Source organism: Pagrus pagrus (assembly GCF_965226575.1).
Source record: "Pagrus pagrus genome assembly, chromosome: 7".
Classification (NCBI taxonomy): domain Eukaryota; kingdom Metazoa; phylum Chordata; class Actinopteri; order Spariformes; family Sparidae; genus Pagrus; species Pagrus pagrus.
In genome coordinates, this window is record NC_140191.1 from 26,221 (window position 1) to 45,713 (window position 19,493).

The following is a 19,493-nucleotide window of genomic DNA, read 5'->3' on the forward strand; positions in this document are numbered from 1 at the left end:
GGATATAAAATCCTCCATTGTAAATCCAGGCGGGGCGAGAGGGGGAAAAATTTTCAGTGCACTTGTCTTGCTCGTAACCATGGACTCTAAGATTGTTGCTAGCGCGCTGTCACTCACTCTGCAGCTGCGGAGTAGCATTTAGCATGTCTGGGCTCACGAGTGCCCCCTACCCTGAGGCAAGACAACTGCCTGCCTCACCCAGTGCCTCTTCACTGCCGTTGTAAGATCGCTGAACACACAAAACAGGTTATACACATATATTATATACATCAGCTAAACTATGGGAAGTCAGGGGGGGGCATATATTAAAAGTGTTTGAAACATTTGATTGGCGACATACAGAGAGACAGTGACACGCTCTCATTGCATGGCAGAGCACAGTTTGTGAGGGATTGTGCAATCCAAGGTTAGGCTCAACCTGCTGCTCATCGTGCGTCTCTTCCCCCGCATTTGAACCGAAATGCGAGAATTCAGCGATTTTTTAAAAACAAACAATCCAAATTGTTTAAGTTAAACGGAAAATTAATTTATAGTTCAAACCATTTGATAAATACAACCATTTAATTTATTTGTTTATTCTATATTTTATTTTTTCCATGATGACAGGTGAGGCTCTGCCTCCCCTGCCTCTCCTGACCGCACGTCACTGGTTTTCAAGTGTGTCACAGAGGCCTGAGGCAGACAGGTATAACGGTTGGAACATTGCCGCCCAGACACACTTTCCTTTGTTGTTTATAATTAAAAAATATATTTATATTTTTATTTTATTTCAAAAAAATAAATAAATAAATAACTCAGAAAGCCGAATGTCTGAGTATTTTGACAGAGATGAAGACTGGACCTTGGTCCAACGGGATGGTCAACGCCATCCAGCGTGCCAACTGTATGAGGATAGACGGGATGGGTGGACGGAGAGAGCCCCACCTGTTTCCAACCGGAGCAGGGATGAGTTAGGGTCGATTCTCCGCCCTAAATAAACTGTTTCTACGTCATGCCATACGAAGAAATGGAGGAAGAAACTGGGGAAACACATGGAGAAACTCCCAACGAGCATCCGTGGCCTTTTCTCAAACCAATGTTTGAGATTTTTATCACAAAAACTGATTCCCTTCAGTATAAATGTTTGTTGTGCTTACCGCGAAGAAGTTATAACACGACCTACAAAGACTCGTCTTCCAACCTGAAAAAGCACGTTGCGGTATGTAAAGTAGCTACTAACGTTAGCTAGCTTAATGTTTGTTATAGAGAGAGAGAGAGACACCGCTGTCTTTGATGTGGGTTATCCGGCTCATTTTTAGCTGTGATGTATGATATAAGTAAAGTAAACTAGCCAATAACTTGTTTATCCGTAAATGTCAATATAAGTTCTTGTAGTGCCTACATCTACATCTTTTTTATGTAGTGAAAGCATGAATGTCAGATGCAAAAATATACTGAACTGACCGCAGCTGTCTGCAATATATTTCACTTGTTGGTGAATGCAGCTGAGTCTCTGTTCTGAGGCTTCTTGCCTTTATTTGTTTATATTTGAGCGATAAACATGTCTGTAGCAGGATCGCATCAGTGTATTGTATAATGACATTAAGCTACTTTCCTTTCCTGTATTTCCTGAGATATTTTTAAAATACTTTTACTTGTATTGGAGTAATATTTGACAAGGACTATCTGTACTTTTACTCAAGTAGTGAAGTTGTGTACTCTGGCCACCTCTGGTGGCACGGGAGGTGAGCTGAGAACAGGCAAGGGTCCCACTGATCTCTCTCCTTCTTATTGTTGAATAATGTTACCAGGCCTGTGAAAATCTCTGACCACATACAGGCAGACAATTATGATTCCTTAAATGTATGTTCGCTTTTTCTCACGTTTGGTTTGTAAAACAAACAGCCAGTGGCTGTGCTGCTGTAGTGGATTATAAGACAAAGCTGACCCAATAAAAACACCAATCGCATTTACTATCGCAGCTGCAGTCTCTGGCTCCCACACTTTGGGAAATACTTGTATGATGTTGGAAACAATGACACTGCAGATACTCACCAGTTATGAATATATTACTGTGTTTTACACTCAGTAACACATCTGAGTCTCTCAACATGTGAATCAGAGCCAGTCCTCCTCCAGCAGGAGGTGCTAATTTACTGCTGACTAACAAAAACACCCGATGAAGAATTTAACATCAGTTTTTAATCCATCTTAAAAGCTTATTTGACACATTTTAACAGATGGGAGATCAGATATGAGATTTAAGTGAAGTGACTGTCAGTACATGAGGTGAACTTCACACTTACACTTGGACTCATCTTCAGTGACCACAGGAAATCTCCTAACTGAAGTCTTTTACACCGTCACTGTGAGGAGGAAACCTTGAACTGTCGCTGAACAGAAACATTTAACAGTCTTGTTACACTTTCATTATCACACTGAAAAACACATGACAAGCCCCACCAGCTACAAGCTAACAGGCTAACAGTGTTTCCTGTTGGTGAGGCTCTGTCAACAATCACAGATCAATTGTTTAGTAAAAATGTCAGCAGATATCTGTCAGACTCGCTCATCATCATGACAGCAGCGGGTGGGCGGGTCCACCAGCACACTGTGACATGAGTGGCTTTTGTGGTCCAATGAGGACTGTTGTAGTAATTTTAGGATCCTTTAGTGTTTCTGATCATCGCCTCCATCATCTTCCACTGATCCGGAGTCACCTGACACACAAACATCATAAATATGTTCAGTAACAATGAATCACTGGATGGAAAATAAAACTCCGAGAAGTGACAGCTTAGAGGAACCAACAGAGAATCATCAGCAACTCTGTAACTTTCAACCTGTGAACATCTTTCATGTATTTGTGTTCTTCAGTCTAAATAATCAGAAGACATTAAAATCTTGTTGTCAGGGTTAGTCATGTCAACTTCTGTAATAATTCATAATTCTGAGGGAAACAGTTGAGTTTGCCACTCACTCTGCGCAGCTCGTTAAACTCTCCGGCCATCGACACATATTCTCCTCCATCGAACCGAATCACCTGGAAACAAACACACGATGATCAGTCTAAACTCTGACCTAAGATCAGTCTAAACTTTGACCTAAGATCAGTCTAAACTTTGACCTAAGATTACTCTAAACTCACAGCTCCAGACATCCAGGTAGCGAAGTCGCTGCTCATGTACGTTGCCAGGTTTGCGATCTCTTCTGGTGTTCCGAGTCGACCTGTTGGGATCCGGCCGATCATCGCCTTCTCAAAGGCTCCTGTTGGGTCCAGACGGCTGAACGCACCCTGAACACAACAAGTAAACAACAACAAACCTAAAGTACACAAAAAATTACAGACAACTACAAACACACTAACGTCATCGGCTGTGGTCAGATGTGCAGTACCTTGGTTCTAATTGGTCCAGGCTGGATGATGTTGAACCTGTGGCCGTAGCGCCCCCACTCTGCAGCCAGAGACCTGACACACACAACAACAACAGTGCTACTATGGCAACCACATATCAGGGTTATGTTTATGTTGTGTACAGCATAGAAGTTAAAGGTCACACTGACTTGTAGAGCGCCTCGACTCCAGCCTTCGCTGATGCACTCGGGACGACAAAACCAGAACCAGACTCAGCATAGATGGTGGTGATAGCCAGGAAGGAAGCACCTGAACAAACAACAATAACAACAATGAAGCAGCAACACACAACAACAACAACACAAACAATCAACAACAAACCAACAACACAAACAATCAACATCAACAACACAAACAATCAGCAATAACTGTGTTCAATTTAAACTTTAAATGACATTTGACATCTCTGACTCTAGATCAGTCTCTCAGTGACCTCTAACCTCAGTGATCTCTGACCTCTCTGACTCTAGATCAGTCTCTCAGTGACCTCTGACCTCAGTGACCTCTGATCTCTCTGACTCTGGATGAGTCTCTCAGTGACCTCTGACCTCAGTAACATCTGACCTCTCTGATTCTGGAGGAGTCTCTCTCAGTGACCTCTGTGACCTCTGACCTCTCTGACTCTGGATGAATCTCTCAGTGAACTCTGACCTCAGTAACATCTGACCTCTCTGATTCTGGAGGAGTCTCTCTCAGTGACCTCTGTGACCTGTGACCTCTGACCTCAGTGACCTGTGACCTCTCTGACTCTGGATGAGTCTCTCAGTGACCTCTGACCTCAGTAACCTCTGACATCTCTGACTCTGGGTGAGTCTCTCAGTGACCTCTGACCTCAGTAACATCTGACCTCTCTGATTCTGAAGTAGTCTCTCAGTGACCTCTGTGACCTCTGACCTCTCTGACTCTGGATGAGTCTCTCAGTGACCTCTGACCTCTCTGACTCTGGATGAGTCTCTTGCCGAGCTCCAGGGTGATGAACGCCGTCCCGTTCAGGACGATGTCTGTGATGCTCTTCCAGCCGTTTGGCGACAGACGTTCTGACGGACACACAAAGTTTCCTGCTGCGTTGTTGATGATTACCTGTACCAATCAGGGTACACAGTCACTGTGATGTCATCATTAAAAATGTAATTTTGTAACAGCTGAAGAGTTGGAGAAGAAACCTCTGACATCATAATGATGTCATCATATATAACAGGATGTTTCACTAATTCAAATAACAACTTGCAGGTTCAGCTTCAGAGTGTTTTATCGTCCTCACAAGTATAGAGAGCAGAGCTGGCTGTAAGTCACACATGTCTAACGTCCTACCCCTAACCCTCAGACGATATTCTCATGTTGTCACACGGTTTCCACATCTCATCAGTTACAAGTTAAATTCTATTTAAGCATTGACTAAACTGCTTATGTTTGTGTCAATCTATAATATGAATGCACAGCAAATTAAGAAGAAGAAGACAGACATTATTAATCCCTTTACAGACAAATTATGTTTTTGTTTTGATTAAAACATTTAAATAAATAAAAAAAGGTCATTATTAAATATTACAGTAAAAGATATATGTACCCAAATAAGTCCTCTGATTGACTTCTTAGTCAAACTGTAGTTGATTTGCAGCTAATCAACCCTTAATGTTAGCATCCTACCTAATGTTTAAGTTTGAGCTGTGGTGGTCGTATCAGTTATCTTTGACCTGTCTTAGCGCTGTTCTCTTCTTACTGCCATCATCGACAACTTAACCTTGACTCCAAATTTTACTATTTCTGTCTACTGTTGTGGGCTCTGAGCTCGTCCCCCTGGAGGAGGTGGTGGACAGGATGCTGGCAGAAATGCTGCTCATGGACAATGTCTCTCACCTCCACAAAACTCTGGACAAGCAACACACTCCTTCAACCTGCTGCCGAAAGGAAGCGCACAGGAAATCCTTCCAACCTGCTGCCATCACACTTTACAACGCACAAATAATCTTAAATCATTATTACTGTAGCTAAATTATTATTACTGTAAATACAACTGCACCTTATGTTCCACTTAACTTTACACCTCGATACCTCAGTACTTTATTTTATTTTTTAACTACTTACGCATTGTATTGTATATAGTATTTTATTGTTTCTATATCTGTCCTTGTACTTGAATGTACCTGCTGCTATGTTAACCTAATTTCCTCCCTGGGATTAATAAAGTCATCTATCTCTCTATCACCCCTCCATGACGGCTGCCTCTGCTGCTTCCCAGTAAGATGCCAGTTCGAACTAACTGTACTAGAAATCAGCCAATCATGTTTCAAAAACAAAACGTAAAGTCTCAATATGTAGAAAAATGCAGATATCAAATTAATAAAGTCCTTTCAAGTCATCTGTCTCCAGTCCAAGTCATGAACACCAAAATCATATGATCATGATCATGTGACTCTAGTCCTCCATCTAGGCTACTAAGCAAAACCTGTGTGTGTGTGTGTGCGTGTGTGTGTGTGTGTGCTTTACGTCAGGGAGTCCTGTCAGGGTTTCCATCTGGTCGACACAAACAGAGACGGCCTTAGGATCTCTGACATCACACTGAAGAGCATGGACCTGAGATCAGAGGGGGGTTCAGTTCAGACCAGGTCTTATGATTAACACTGATGAATGGAAACAAAACAGCAGCTGTTTATGTTCCACTAACAGCACAACTCCTGACAATACACTCAGATTTACATGTTAGCTGGATTTAATTCTGCTGCTTCAGACGGATTCTAACTTAAGATTTGTGGTTCATGAATCTGTTTCAGAGTTTCATCAAGTGTGTTTTCCTGACTCCAAATTGTCGTGTGGGACTTGGCGTCCACGTTTGTGCGAACAACCTGACTAGTTCAGTCTGGCTCTGGTTCTGACCTTGTTTCCAGTCTGGCTGCTGATCTCCTCGGCTGTTTGCTGCAGTACATCCAACTTCCTGAAGATCAACACAAACACATGACGTCAGGGTTTACAGCTCACACCGCATTATTTCAAAGTATAGATCTGACCTCTGACCTGGAGGCGATGACACACTGAGCTCCCAGCTGAGACAGGGTGGTGGTCATGGCTCGGCCGAGTCCCGTCCCCCCTCCTGTGATGAACGCCACTCTGTTGCTGAAACTTCCTGTCGGCAGCATGACGTCTTTAGCCGGCGGGAAGAACTGTGACTGAGGAGGAGGAGAACCGGACTGCTGAGGAAGAACCGCAGAGCTGTGGAGGCATGACTGAAGAAACAGAAGAGAGCTCCATCATGGTTTGTTTGAAGTGTTCCAAGATTAATGATTATTTTCTTCGTCAATTTCACAGATTATTTTCCTGCTTCATAATTTAATCTATAAACTGTCGACCAATCGTGAAAAAGCTCGTCAAGGTTTCTCAGAACCCAAAGTGACGTCTTCAAAGCAGCAATTCCTCAGACTGAAGACGCTGCAACCTAACAATGTTTCACAAGTTTCACTTGAACAATGACTGGAAGTTTTGATCGATTCACAAAATAGCTGCAAATTAATTTTCTTTTGATCGAATAACCAATTAATCAACTAATTGTTGCAGCTCTGATGCACCTGGACTGAATCAAACACAGGTAAATACTTCATGTTCAGGTGTCAATCATCCAAATAACACGGTAGATTGATTCATTAGAAGAACAACATGTCTGTCTGTACCTGTCTGTACCTGTCTGTCTGTACCTGTCTGTGCCTGTCTGTCTGTACCGGTTGGTGTGTACCTGTTGATCTGTACCTGTCCGTCTGTCTGCCCTCTTAATATATGAACAAACTACAGTGATTTAACAACATGAAATAATCTGGGTGTTGTCGGCACCACCTGGTGTTCATATGACTGAACTACAGCAGGTGTGTGCTCACTGTCAGACTCCACTTTGTCATATTTTCATTATATTCACAGTATTTGAACATACAGCAGATCCCACCACACAAACCTTATCAGTAAATGACAGACTGCCTCTGAGATCTGGTTCCTACCAGACCTGATCCGGTCCTGAAGGGACCCTGTTCTGTTGTTCTGTTGTAAACTGGGTGAAGGGTCAAACTGCAGCACACCTTCTGTTTTTAAATATGTTTCATGTGATTTTAAATTATTCTTCTTCTCTGGTTTAGATCATTTACACTTTACTACCACAAACTCTGACTGATGATTGGTTATTGATTGTTTATGTTGTTTTTGCAGCTGCTCTCTGACGTCACATTTTATCGACAGTTTTAAAGGCTTTAATTTATTTTATAAAGTTCATTAAGTTTTTCTCACCCTGTGAACTGGACTCCTCACAAATCTGAACAAAAGTTCTGCTTTTCTCGAACTCACAGCAGCCGCCATCTTGCCCAAGACGTGTTGACCTCTGACCCGGATAATACCAACAGGGACCAGGAGGTCAGTCTCTCTGCGGACTCACAGCCGCTGGAAGACACGCCTCTTACGAAATCCATTAAAATGGTTAGTGTTCGTTTATGTTCTATACGTTATATAACTTATTATATTCTATATTTATAACTTATATTGAATTGAATTAAATTGTATTGTAATGTATTATCTTAGACAACGGAACCCCCCCCCCCCCCCCCACACACACACACACACACACACACACACACAGCACCCCCACCATCCGGACTGCAGTGGTTCAGTCCAGAATGTGACGACGATCACGTGTTACCGTAATGTCTCTACATGTTGTGACTCGAGAAATAAACTCTGGTTTATTTGCTAATTTCTCTCAACAAACGAACTTCACACGTCACATGATATCGATATCCAATCAGTTTAACATCGATTATTGATCTCATGCGCATTCTTTGAGTGTTAAGATTAATGTGATAGCAGTTACATTTTGACTTTCTCTCGGTTGCTCTGACAGTTACGGTACTGGTCCGGTGTGGTCCGACAGTCGGAACACGGATCTGCTCAAAGCAGCAGCTGATCGATCAGCAGCAGGTATTGATAGGTGATTGTGACAGATGGAGGTTCGACTCTCAGAACCCAAACTGGTTCTGGTCTTCAGCGGGAAGCGGAAGTCCGGAAAAGATTATGTGACGGACCTGATCCACAGCCGGTAAAAACAGTTCATATCGATATGTTATTGTTCTGTGATCAGTTTTTAATGAAGACATGTGCGACTGATTATTTGTTTGTTTGTGAGGAGACTGATCTGAAATCAGCTGTAAAGATAAAACCACAGTAATCAATCTGACAGCGTCATGACAGCTGATCAGACACAACAAATAATAATAATAACTAATCAATAATCAGGCTGGATCATCCGTTTACACCGTGTTTATCTGAGAGTTGATTTATTTTATCATTGTTGCTCTACAACCTTTGAAACCAGATAATGATGTGATGAATTAGTTTGTTAATCCACTGAGTCAAAATCAATAAAAGACGTCTGACAGGAGCAGTCACAGGTGAGACAGGTGAGACAGTCAGGTGCTGATAAAATGATGGACCGGATCACTGACACGAACCATGATGCTCCTCTACAGAAGCATCATCACCTTTGCATGTTAAACTGAACCTACCATTGGCTGGTTACCTGTCCAGGTGAACCCGTCTCCTGTCCAGAATCGTCTGGGACCTGTCTGTGTCTGCTCCTGTCTGTCTGGACCTGTCTGTCTGTCTGTGTCTGTGTCTGTCTGTCTGTGTCTGTACCTGTCTGTCTGTGTCTGGACCTGTCTGCAGTACATGTTGAACCTGTTTCTTCTTCTGCAGTTTAGGACGGGATGTTTGCTGCATCCTGCGTCTGTCTGGACCTCTCAAACAGCAGTACGCTCAGGTGAGACCAACACCTGTTGACCAAACAAGTTACCATGGTTACTGCTGAGTCATGCTGGTTCTGTGGGTTCTGCAGGAACACGGTCTGGACCTGGACCAGCTGCTGGGTCCTGGTCTTTATAAGGAGCAGCATCGGGCCGACATGATTCGCTGGGGAGAAACTCGCCGATGCCAGGACCCTGGATTCTTCTGTCGCTTAGCAACCAGAGGAGCACGGCAACCTGTGTGGGTAGGTCACTGCTGATGTCACTTCCTCCTCCTCCATCTTCCTCGTTGTCTGTTGTCTGTTGACTCCAAAACCATCAAGTGCTCCCTAGCAACCAACTAGCAACCTGCTCTCTGATTGGTCAGGTGGTGAGTGATGCGCGGCGGCTGTCTGACCTGCAGTGGTTCTGGTCCGAGTTTCCTCGACAGACTCGAAGTGTCCGAGTTCAAAGTTCAGAAAAAACACGCAGAGAGAGGGGGTGGAGCTTCACCACAGGTCAGGTGACTTGTCTGTCTGTTCACCTGTCTGTCTGTCTGCTCACATCAGTCTTTTCACCTGTCTACCTGTCCGTCTGTCTGTACGTCTACCTGTCTGTCTGTTCACCTGTCTGTCTGTCTGTCTCTCAGGTGTGGACGATGCAGAGTCAGAGTGTGGTTTGGACAGCGGGGTTGAATTTGATTGGATCATCACTAACGAGGCCGACGCCCCCTCATTAGACGAGCAGCTGCAGCCGCTCCTGAAGCTGGCTGAGGAGGCTGCTGATAATCACTGATCAATAATCTGATTGATAACAGCAGCTGATCACTGCAGCAGCAAAGGCTGATAGGAGATCGCACCTCCTGACTCCTGACCCTAATCCTAACACCACCTATCCTCACCACCTCCACTCACCACCTTATCTCACCACCTCTCCTCACCACCTTCTCTCCTCAGCACCTTCTCTCACCACCTCTCCTTACCACCTCTCCTCACTACCTTCTCTCACCACCTCTCCTCACCACCTTCTCCTCACCACTTTGCCGCACCACCTCTCCTCACAACCTCTCCTCACCACCTCTCCTCACTACCTTATCTCACCACCTCTCCTCAGCACCTTCTCTCACCACCTCTCCTTACCACCTCTCCTCACTACCTTCTCTCACCACCTCTCCTCACCACCTTCTCCTCACCACTTTGCCGCACCACCTCTCCTCACAACCTCTCCTCACCACCTCTCCTCACTACCTTCTCTCATCACCTCGCCTCACCACCTCTCCTCACTACCTTCTCTCACCACCTCTCCTCACCCAGATGGAAAAACCAGAAGATGGACGACTGAAGATGCTTTTACTTTTAGATGTTTGATAAAAACTGCTTCATCTGAGGGCGAAAGGAAGAAACATTACATGATAAAATATCAACTGGTTTGTTTCATTTAAAGCAAAGTTTGAGAAAAACTTCCTATTTTAGATTCATCATTCATCTCACACACACACACACACACACACACACACACACACACACACCTCTGCTGTTGGTTGTAGCTGTGACTTCGCTGGTCAAACTTCAGCGAAGATGAAAACCTAGATGTGGATTTACAGTTTACAGTAGTATCAGTACTCTGTAACCAGGGAGGCAGCTCAGGTGTGTGGTTGTTGTTAACCCTAACCCTCACATTATTATTATTGTTATTATTATAACAGTTTACAGTAGTGTCAGCACTCTGTACTCCTTCACTTCAGCCAGCTGAAGGAGGAGAAGATGCAGCAGATCAGTTGGATCAGGTTTAATTCTGTGACCTTTAAATTCACATGTTGCTGCTTTCATGTAATTTTACAAATGAAATGAATTCTTTGAATGATTTTGTTAATAAATATTTCATGAATAATGTTGTTTGTGTCCGGAGTGATTACATTGCAGATGTTATAAAAATGCAGTGAACACTTCATGTTCACAGTTTAACACCAAGTCAGTTAAAGTTCAGGTTTCTCAATAAGAACATTCTGGGAACTCAAGTGACTTAATCAGTTTCATCTGAAAGCGACAGCAGGTGCAGTGGAGACAAAAACAAGATGGCCTCCAAACAGAGAATGGTTCTTCATGTGGTGGCCACAGACAGTTCCTCTCTCCTGATCCTTCCTGACTGATTCTTCTCTAGTTTTGTGTTCTGCTGGTGTTCTTGTCACTACCGGTTACCATGAGCAGTACCTGCAGCCCAATCAGGTTGCACAGGTAGTCCAGCTCCTCCAGGATGGCACATCCATATGTGCAGTCGCAAGAAGGTTTGCTGTGTCTGCCAGCACAGTCTCAAGAGCATGGAGGAGATACCTGGAGATGGGCTGTTACACGAGGAGAACTGGACCGGGCCGTAGAAGGGCATCAACCCAGCAGCAGGACCGGTATCTGCTTCTTTGTGTGAGGAGGAACCTGAGGAGCACTCAATCAGTTGGAGCTCGTAAACCAGACCGGACCGACATCTTCAGCAGCAGACACAGTATTTATTGATTTACATAAAGTGTCAGACATGCTCGATAACTCTGGAGTCAGACGTGACCCTAACCCCCCTGACCCCCTGACCCTTATTTAAAAATGTTTACAGAAAACATGAACATCTGAGAAGATTAACCTGTGGTTCAGTACTGGGAAGTTATTTATACTTTAAGTCATATTTGTACATTTTCTAATTAACAGCTTTAATGTGTTCATCTGATTAAATTAACGATTCATTAACAAGCTTTATTGTGTTCATCTGATTAAACTAACGATTCGTTGAATAAACACCAAACAGTCGTTTTGGATCTACAGACCAGTGACGGTGCTTTTATTTTATAAAATCCTGATTTATTACAATGAGCTGTGACATCAGCACAGTGATGACATCAGCTTCCAGGTAAAAACATCTCTACACTTTATTCATGTCATCAGGTCAAAGGTCACCTGTCTGCGACCTCTGATTGGCCCCTGGTCTACCATATATGGCAGTGGAATGCCTCACTGTGATTGGATAGCTTAAACCACGCCCCCATGGAACAAAATAATCAATCATTGGGTAACAAGACATTGGCTCTAATCAATCAATTAATCAATAATTAATATGTGGCAAAGTAAAGACAAACTGTTAAGACAAACAGGTTCGTTAGTCATTAATTAGTTTAACGTGGGAAACAAGGGTCCCTTTGACACGCCCACTCCGCGTCTGGACTCTACCACCTAATACTAGGGGTGGGGGGTTGGCACTGTCATGGGGGAGGAGGGGGGAGGGTGAGCAGGAGGTCCAGACAGGAGGAGTAAATTAAAGCAACACTCTGAATGAGACTTAAAGATCAGAGAAGGAATGTGACAGAGGGAGGAGAGGGAGGAGGCGCCACAGAGGCCCTGATGTCCGTCTGTCAGGCAGCGGCGGGGGACGAGGGGGGAGGAGGACAAGGTTCAGAAGGAGTTGAGGTCCTGCAGGGTCTGATCCAGGGTGGCGTGAATCTTTTTGTTCTCCTCTTTGGCTGAAGCCAGAGCCTCTGTAAACAACAAACAAACAAACAGATGATGACGTCATGCTGTCCAATCAATACAGCTTTCTAATAATCAATAAGTCCATCATATCAGATCTATGACAATATCATTCATTTCTTCTTCCTGTCTCACCCTCCAGGTCATCAATGGTTCGCTCCAGTTTGGTCAACGAACGCTCAGCGAACTCTGCTCTGCTCTCCGCCTGCACACAGGAAGTCAGCAGGTGAACAGGAAGTCAACAGAAACACAGCAGGTAACAAACAGGAAGTCAACAGAAAGTCAGCAGGTAACAAACAGGAAGTCAACAGAAACAGCAGGTAACAAACAAGAAGTCAACAGGAAGACAGCAGGTGAACAGGAAGTCAACAGGAAGACAGCAGGTAACAAACAGGAAGTCAACAGAAACACAGCAGGTAACAAACACGAAGTCAACAGGAAGTCTACAGGTAACAAACAGGAAGTCAACAAGAAGTCAGCAGGTAAACAGAAGGTGAGCAGCGTTAAAAACAGGCGTTTAGAAACACAACAATATTTTCCCGTCTCACCTCCTTCAGTTTGTTGCTCAGGTTCTTGATCTCCTCTTCGTACCTGTCCTCCTTCATAGAGTACTGAGAAAACAGGAGAGACAGCCAATCAGAGAACAGGTGTACTGACATATCAGGAATCAGGACACCTGTGTGGGAGGTTGAACAGGTGTTGATCACCTGAGTGGGTCCTGATAAATCTTGTTTGTAGCTAGAAATTCTGACGACACCCACACCCATCAAATATTAGATAAATATTTAAATACTATACTAACTAATATATATTAAAGTATTTTTACTAAGTTTAAGAGGTCTCGTCTTGCATACCCTCCCCTCCCTCCACTTCCCCCTCCACTTCCTCCCTCCCCCCCCTACCTTCTCAGCCTGGGCCTCCAGACTCTTTGTACCAGTGAAGACAGTTTTCAGCTCCTCCTCCAACATTCGACTCTTGCTGCAGGTCAAAGGTCACATCAGACACACCGAGTCACACAGGAAGTTCTGTCATGATTATGTTTGTTTGTTTGTTTGTTTGTTTATTCAGGAAGCTGTTCACTGCACACACAGATGACTGTATCCAGTTACTGTGGCAACCGATTTAGTTACTATGGTAACCTGCTGTATGTGTGTTTTCAGACAGCAAGTCGTTTCCACACGGATGGAAGTTGTTACACCTGCTGCCTGAAACCCCCATGATGTCATACAGGTGTGTGTGTCAGGTGTGTGTGCGTCGTGTGTGTGTGTTTGTGTGTGTGTGAGGTGTGTGAGGTGTGTGTGTCAGTGTGTGCAGCAGGTTAGAGTCATGCAGAGGTCAGCAGGAGGAGGAGCTGAAGCAGCAGCTAAAGGTCAGAGGTCATAGGAGGCAGCAGGAGGTCAGGAGGAGGAGCTACTTTGCTCTGACTGACAGCAGGTGAGAGGTCAGGTGACCCTCAGTACCTTGTCCTCAGACGCCTGCAGGCTCTTCAGTGATTGGTCGAAACTCCTCAACTGCTCCTCCAACCTCCGAACCTTACTGATAGAGAGGGACGAGGACAGACAGGAGGACAGACAGACACAGGAGGACACACTCACAGGAGGACAGACAGAGAGGACAGACGGGAGGACAGACAGACAGGTAGCACATGCAGCAGCAGCGACACGTTTTCATGGAAACAAGAGAAATATGTTGCAGAAAGTTAGGCTGTTAATGAAGCAGTGACATCATGTAGTATAATTACTAAATAAGTGTCTCTCTGTCTGTCTTCTGTCTCTCTTTCTGTCTCTGTCTGTCTGTGTGTCTGTCTCCCTGTCTGTCTGTGTGTCTGTCTCAGAGCAGCAGAAGCTTCATGCTGTCAGACGTGCACTTGTTGAGCGTGTTGTGTTTATAAACCTCTCAGCCTGCTCAGCTCGATCTTCAACTCGTTCCAGTTCTCCTTCCACCATCAACAGTTTACGAGCCACCTGTCACACACACACACACACACACACACACACACACAGTTCTTTCATCAGTTATTACACCAACATGTTGAAACTGAGACTTGTCACATCAGGTGATGATGATGGAGATCATCATCATCTTCATCATGAGTTGGTTTTACTTTCCATAAGAGATCACTTCAGAATCACAGATGTGTAAGTAAACTAAGTTGTATTAATAAGCAGGCAGGTTTTGTTTCTCACTGGTCTCGTACAGAGAAAACTGGTTTTGAAGCGTCTCCGGTCGCAGTGGTGAGGAGACACACATCAACGGGGGACAGACTTTGACACAACACCAGAGCATCTCAATCAGTGATTGTCCGTCTGTTCACGCATGTTTTACATCGGTTTCTATTACTCCCCCTTTCACCCTGTTCCACCGTTACACCTGAAGATAGTGACCAGGGAAAACATGGCCACCCTTTCCTCTGTGCCGTAATTCTTCCTTCACTTTCCAGGAAAAGTGCAGCTTTATAGTAAACCCATCGACATGTGAATGGTGTCATATTGTAGTTACATTAAGGTTTACTGCAGAGTGAGAAGTTAAAGCTGACTGTTTATTAAACTGTGGAGTTACTTTTGGAAGCTTCTGATCGGTCAGTTATCATCATTGGAGGCTCAACATAACGTGAGGAGGCTTTCCGACACGGACACATGATCAATCACCTCACTCCCCAACCAATCAATGTCACGTGACAGCGCAGACCGTTTCTCTCCGTCGTCTTCACGACACTCTGCAAACAGCAGTCTGGATTCTGCTCAGCTGCTCCGATATATTCAGTCTCTCTGGATTTGACGTCACCGCCGTGTGTCGCGCTGCTAGTGACACAAAAGACACTTTGACATCTGATACGAGCGTCCGGCCTGAGACTCATCTATAGAAATCAGATCTGAAACACATTCAAACCAAATGCAGTTTGAATCCATCCTGTGTCTGAATCGTAATGTCCAGACTTCCTAAACTCAATCTGGACACAGTCTGGACATGACAAGGGTGAATAACCAGCACTGTGCTGTGGGCTTGTTCTGCAGGACACGGGGCAGCTGACATCATGAAGAAGAAGGAGGATCGTCTGCAAACATTGAAGCTACACCTCCACACACCTGCAGCTTTCAGCAGGACAACGACCGTCAACATAACACCGATGACACAGAACAGCTGACAGTCAGAAAGGATCTGAACCTGCATCCGGTCAACAACTTGGACTGACCTGTGAAGACGAGTCTGACAAAGTATTCTGTCAGGAGGACCGTCAACCAATCAGGTGTCACCAAACAGTGTTTAAAAGAGGAAATTATTTCTTTATCGGCTTTTATTCTGGAATGATCTCTGATGGAAATAAAACAGATTAAATGGTTGATTAACATGAAGTTCAAAATTAGCCTGCATGCTAACATGGCTACATTCACAGACAGAAGTCTCTGTGTGCGTGTGTGTGTGTGTGTGTGTGTGTGTGTGTGTGTGTGTGTGTGTGCGTTACCTCTTCATACTTGCGGTCGGCCTCCTCAGCGATCTGTTTGGCTTCTCTCAGCTGAACCTCAAGCTGCTCCATCTTCTCCTCATCCTTTAGAGCTCTGTTCTCAATCACCTTCATCCCTCTGACGCACGCGCACGCACGCACACAGACGCACACACACGCACAGGTGATCAGACAGACAGGTGCAGTACTGAGTTAGTAACTAAGTTCAGCCTGGTGCGTGCTCCGGAGCAGGACCAGCACGGCACAGCTTGGCTCAACTTGGCTCAGTGAAACCAGTAATGGTAAAGTAAATCAGTGCCATCACAAGTGTGAGTGGCATGTGTACTAAGGAACTGAAACATGAGTGTTGTGATAGTGTCACAGGTGTGCGTCACAGGTGTGCGTCAGACCTCTCGCTCTCGTCAGCAGCCTTCTCCACCTCGTCCAGTTTGTGTAGGGCGGTGGCGAGTCTCTCCTGAGCTCGGTCCAGATTCTCCTCAGTGAGCTGCAGACGTCGACCCAGTGCCGTCACCTCCGCCTCAGCCTGTAAGACACACAGCAGGGAGCCGTGAGCCCACCACCTCCATCAGACCTGATCAGTAAAGGCCAATCAGCTGATCACTGAGAGTGTGTGTGTGTGTGTGTGTGTGTGTGTGTTTTAATTACCATATTAGATATCACAGTGATGTTTTGATGCATTTTTATTCAGTTATTTTATCTTTTATTTATTTGTATATTTGATTTTCAGTAACTCTTTTTTCTTTCTGTTTTTAATGTATTTAAATCTCTGCACAGATTGTATGAGGAGCTCCTCCAACTTCTTCATCTGCAGCACAGTCACATTCACACAGGAACATAAAGGTCACAGCGCCCCATGGTGGTCAGAGGACGCCATCACATGACTCCAACACTGTCAGACTGACTCACTGCGTTCACCAAGGAGGGGTGTGTGTGTGTATGTGTGTGCGTGTTGACAGAGGAATGTGTGGTATGCCTGACTACTCTGTACTACAGTAGAGTACAGCGGGTACTGCAGTAAACTGTAGTACTACAGTAGAGTACAGCAGTGTGCATCAGTGTGTGTCCAGTTTGATAAGCTGCAGCAGGCCACATGCAGCCTGTGTTAACACACACACACACACACACACACAATGCGACTCCACCCCCTGCACTACCTGTGCAGGTGTATGAAGGTGTGTTTACCTCCTCTCTGCTCCTCTTCTCCTTCTCCACCTCCTTCTGCAGCCTCTCCGCTCTGTCCTCGGCCTCCTCCGCCTGCTCCTGCAGCACTTTGATCTTCTTCTTCACTGCATCGATGCTGTTCACGCCTCCACTCATCTTCTTCTTCTACTGCAAGAGGAACAGGAGCTGTCAGACTGCTGATTGGTCGTATTCTACTTCCTGTTCGCATTCCAAACAACAAGGAACGAGTCTGTATACCAACAAGTACAGAGTCTGCATACTAATAAGTACTGAGTGTGTGTATTAACGAGTACTGAGTTTGAGTACTAACACGTACCGCTTGTGTACTAACATGTTGTTTGGTAATGAATTTTGTTGTTCTATAATCAATCAGGTGACTGATTTGATGAATCAATAATTAATCAGGTGATTTCTGAGATCATGATCTCTGGTTGACAACAAGAATAAACAGACAGAAAATTGAGTTTTATATTAATAAAAATATGACAATTAAGATCCTGAAAGGATCAATTAAAGTGTGTCAATACTTCAGACCTGCACATGAACACGCTCAGACTGACATGTGATTATTGCCACCATCTGTTTTATCTGCTGAATTAGTCTGCTGTGTTAGGAGGACATTAAAATAAAGTTTATTTTGAATACTTTAAAGTTCTGAATTTGTCACGTGGTCAACAGTCACAGACTCCTCCAACAATCCTCAAAAAATACAGAATAAAAAGAAAATCCTGCCATGGAAAAATAAAAGACACTCTGACATCAGACATGAAATAATTCAAATATAAGAATAAATTAATAATAATAACATTCAAATATATAATAAAAGTCATATAAACATTGTAGCGTCGTGCTGACATGAATAATGTGGCAGGTGACAAACACACTGTGCTGTGATGAATGCAGGTGTAAGCAGGTTAAATATACAACAGTATAAGTATACAGAATATATAGAATATAAAGAATATGTATCCACAGATGTAAACATATATAACATTGAACACGGTGCGGTGCAGTGACAGCGTCAATCTGCGGGACCGGAAGCTGCGGGTCTTATATATTAAAGTCCTGACACTGTAAACAACAACGTAAATATATAATAAAGTTTATTGTATAGATGTAAAGTCACATCAACTCCTGCCTCTTCTGTTTGCGATGTTTCTTTTTAATTTTTTGGATAATTTATCACCTTTTTCAGTCTGACGTGTTGTTGTGCTGTTAGCACGCTAGCTCCTGATGCTAACAGCGGACCACCGCCCTGTTTGTCTGTTAGCATGCTAGCACAGTTCAGAGCTAACAGAACACAGCTGAGGTGTACCTGAGCGACTCTTCTTACCTGTCTGGGTCGTCTTAGGAAACACCTGCTGCTCGAGCCCGACTTCACCTGACACCGTCACTTCCCTGTTAGCAGGCTGGCTAACTCGCTGTTAGCAGGCTAACTGTGCGGACTTTATAAGCTGAGGAAAGTTTCAGAGTGAGCGGACAAACTGCGGCTCAGTGTCGTTCTGAACCGGTGCACGGTCTCCGATGTCTGGTCCTCAGTGTTCTGGTTCTGGAGTTCTGGTCTCTGTTGGTTCTGGTTCTGCTCTCCGCCGCTTCCTTATCCAGCCAACTCCCAGCTCTGGACTACACCCACTTCCGCGTTAAATTCCCTCCACAGGAAGTGACGCAGCCCGAGGGTCCTTACAAATTAAAAGTCAGTTCACATTTTGACAAAGAATGTCTTAAAAACTTTAAAGATTGCTTACATTGATTGACCACACAATAACAACTCAACCTTAAGACCAACATTATTATTTTTAAATACTTTATTTCAAAGCTTCTTACCTTCACAAACAATCAGTCATTTCTCTTTGCATATTGTACTTTGCATTTTTTTTCCCCCCAGGTATATATTCACAATACAATATAATCACAAACTTCGAGAATAAAGTCGTAATTTATGAGAATAAAGTAGTAATTTACGAGAATAAAGTCATAATATTACAAGAATAAAGTCATAATATTACGAGAATAAAGTCGTAATTTATGAGAATAAAGTCGTAATTTATGAGAATAAAGTAGTAATTTACGAGAATAAAGTCATAATATTACAAGAATAAAGTCATAATATTACGAGAATAAAGTCGTAATTTATGAGAATAAAGTCATTATATTCTAACCTGTTGTTTTAGAGGAAGACAGTTGGTAAAATGAGGGCCGTG

At 43.9% G+C, this 19,493-nt stretch overlaps 3 protein-coding genes across 6 annotated transcripts; 1 reads left to right on the plus strand and 2 right to left on the minus strand.

Moving 5' to 3' along the window:
• Positions 1 to 2,161: 2,161 nt before the first annotated feature.
• On the minus strand, positions 2,162 to 7,770 carry decr1 (2,4-dienoyl CoA reductase 1, mitochondrial). Its single transcript, XM_084357737.1, has 10 exons — positions 7,658 to 7,770; positions 6,407 to 6,615; positions 6,269 to 6,326; positions 5,882 to 5,968; positions 4,327 to 4,474; positions 3,544 to 3,643; positions 3,376 to 3,448; positions 3,128 to 3,274; positions 2,960 to 3,022; positions 2,162 to 2,699 (listed from the first exon to the last, which is right to left on the minus strand). Exons 1-10 carry the CDS (start codon positions 7,724 to 7,726, stop codon positions 2,640 to 2,642), a joined length of 1,014 nt encoding a protein of 337 aa, XP_084213863.1. The 5' UTR covers positions 7,727 to 7,770; the 3' UTR covers positions 2,162 to 2,639.
• A 456-nt stretch (positions 7,771 to 8,226) lies between these two features.
• Positions 8,227 to 11,029, plus strand: pmvk (phosphomevalonate kinase). Of its 2 annotated transcripts, none has more exons than XM_084357739.1 (5): positions 8,227 to 8,459; positions 9,116 to 9,179; positions 9,255 to 9,407; positions 9,530 to 9,659; positions 10,455 to 11,029. In XM_084357739.1, the coding sequence occupies exons 1-5, from the start codon at positions 8,365 to 8,367 to the stop codon at positions 10,580 to 10,582; spliced, it is 570 nt and encodes a 189-aa protein (XP_084213865.1). In that variant the 5' UTR covers positions 8,227 to 8,364; the 3' UTR covers positions 10,583 to 11,029. The 2 variants fall into 2 exon arrangements, with proteins under 2 accessions (XP_084213865.1, XP_084213864.1); XM_084357738.1 differs by lacking the exon at positions 10,455 to 11,029 and adding an exon at positions 9,791 to 10,142 and having other exon boundaries at positions 8,252 to 8,459.
• Positions 11,030 to 11,919: 890 nt separating this feature from the next.
• On the minus strand, positions 11,920 to 18,932 carry LOC311259935 (uncharacterized protein). Of its 3 annotated transcripts, none has more exons than XM_084357362.1 (9): positions 18,626 to 18,932; positions 17,293 to 17,439; positions 16,500 to 16,633; positions 16,111 to 16,228; positions 14,541 to 14,611; positions 14,108 to 14,183; positions 13,196 to 13,258; positions 12,783 to 12,852; positions 11,920 to 12,655 (listed from the first exon to the last, which is right to left on the minus strand). In XM_084357362.1, the coding sequence occupies exons 2-9, from the start codon at positions 17,425 to 17,427 to the stop codon at positions 12,573 to 12,575; spliced, it is 750 nt and encodes a 249-aa protein (XP_084213488.1). In that variant the 5' UTR covers positions 17,428 to 17,439; positions 18,626 to 18,932; the 3' UTR covers positions 11,920 to 12,572. The 3 variants fall into 3 exon arrangements, with proteins under 3 accessions (XP_084213488.1, XP_084213487.1, XP_084213486.1); XM_084357361.1 differs by lacking the exon at positions 14,108 to 14,183 and adding an exon at positions 13,550 to 13,625 and having other exon boundaries at positions 17,293 to 17,490; XM_084357360.1 differs by lacking the exon at positions 14,108 to 14,183 and adding an exon at positions 13,550 to 13,625 and having other exon boundaries at positions 11,921 to 12,655.
• Between the last annotated feature and the right edge of the window lie 561 nt (positions 18,933 to 19,493).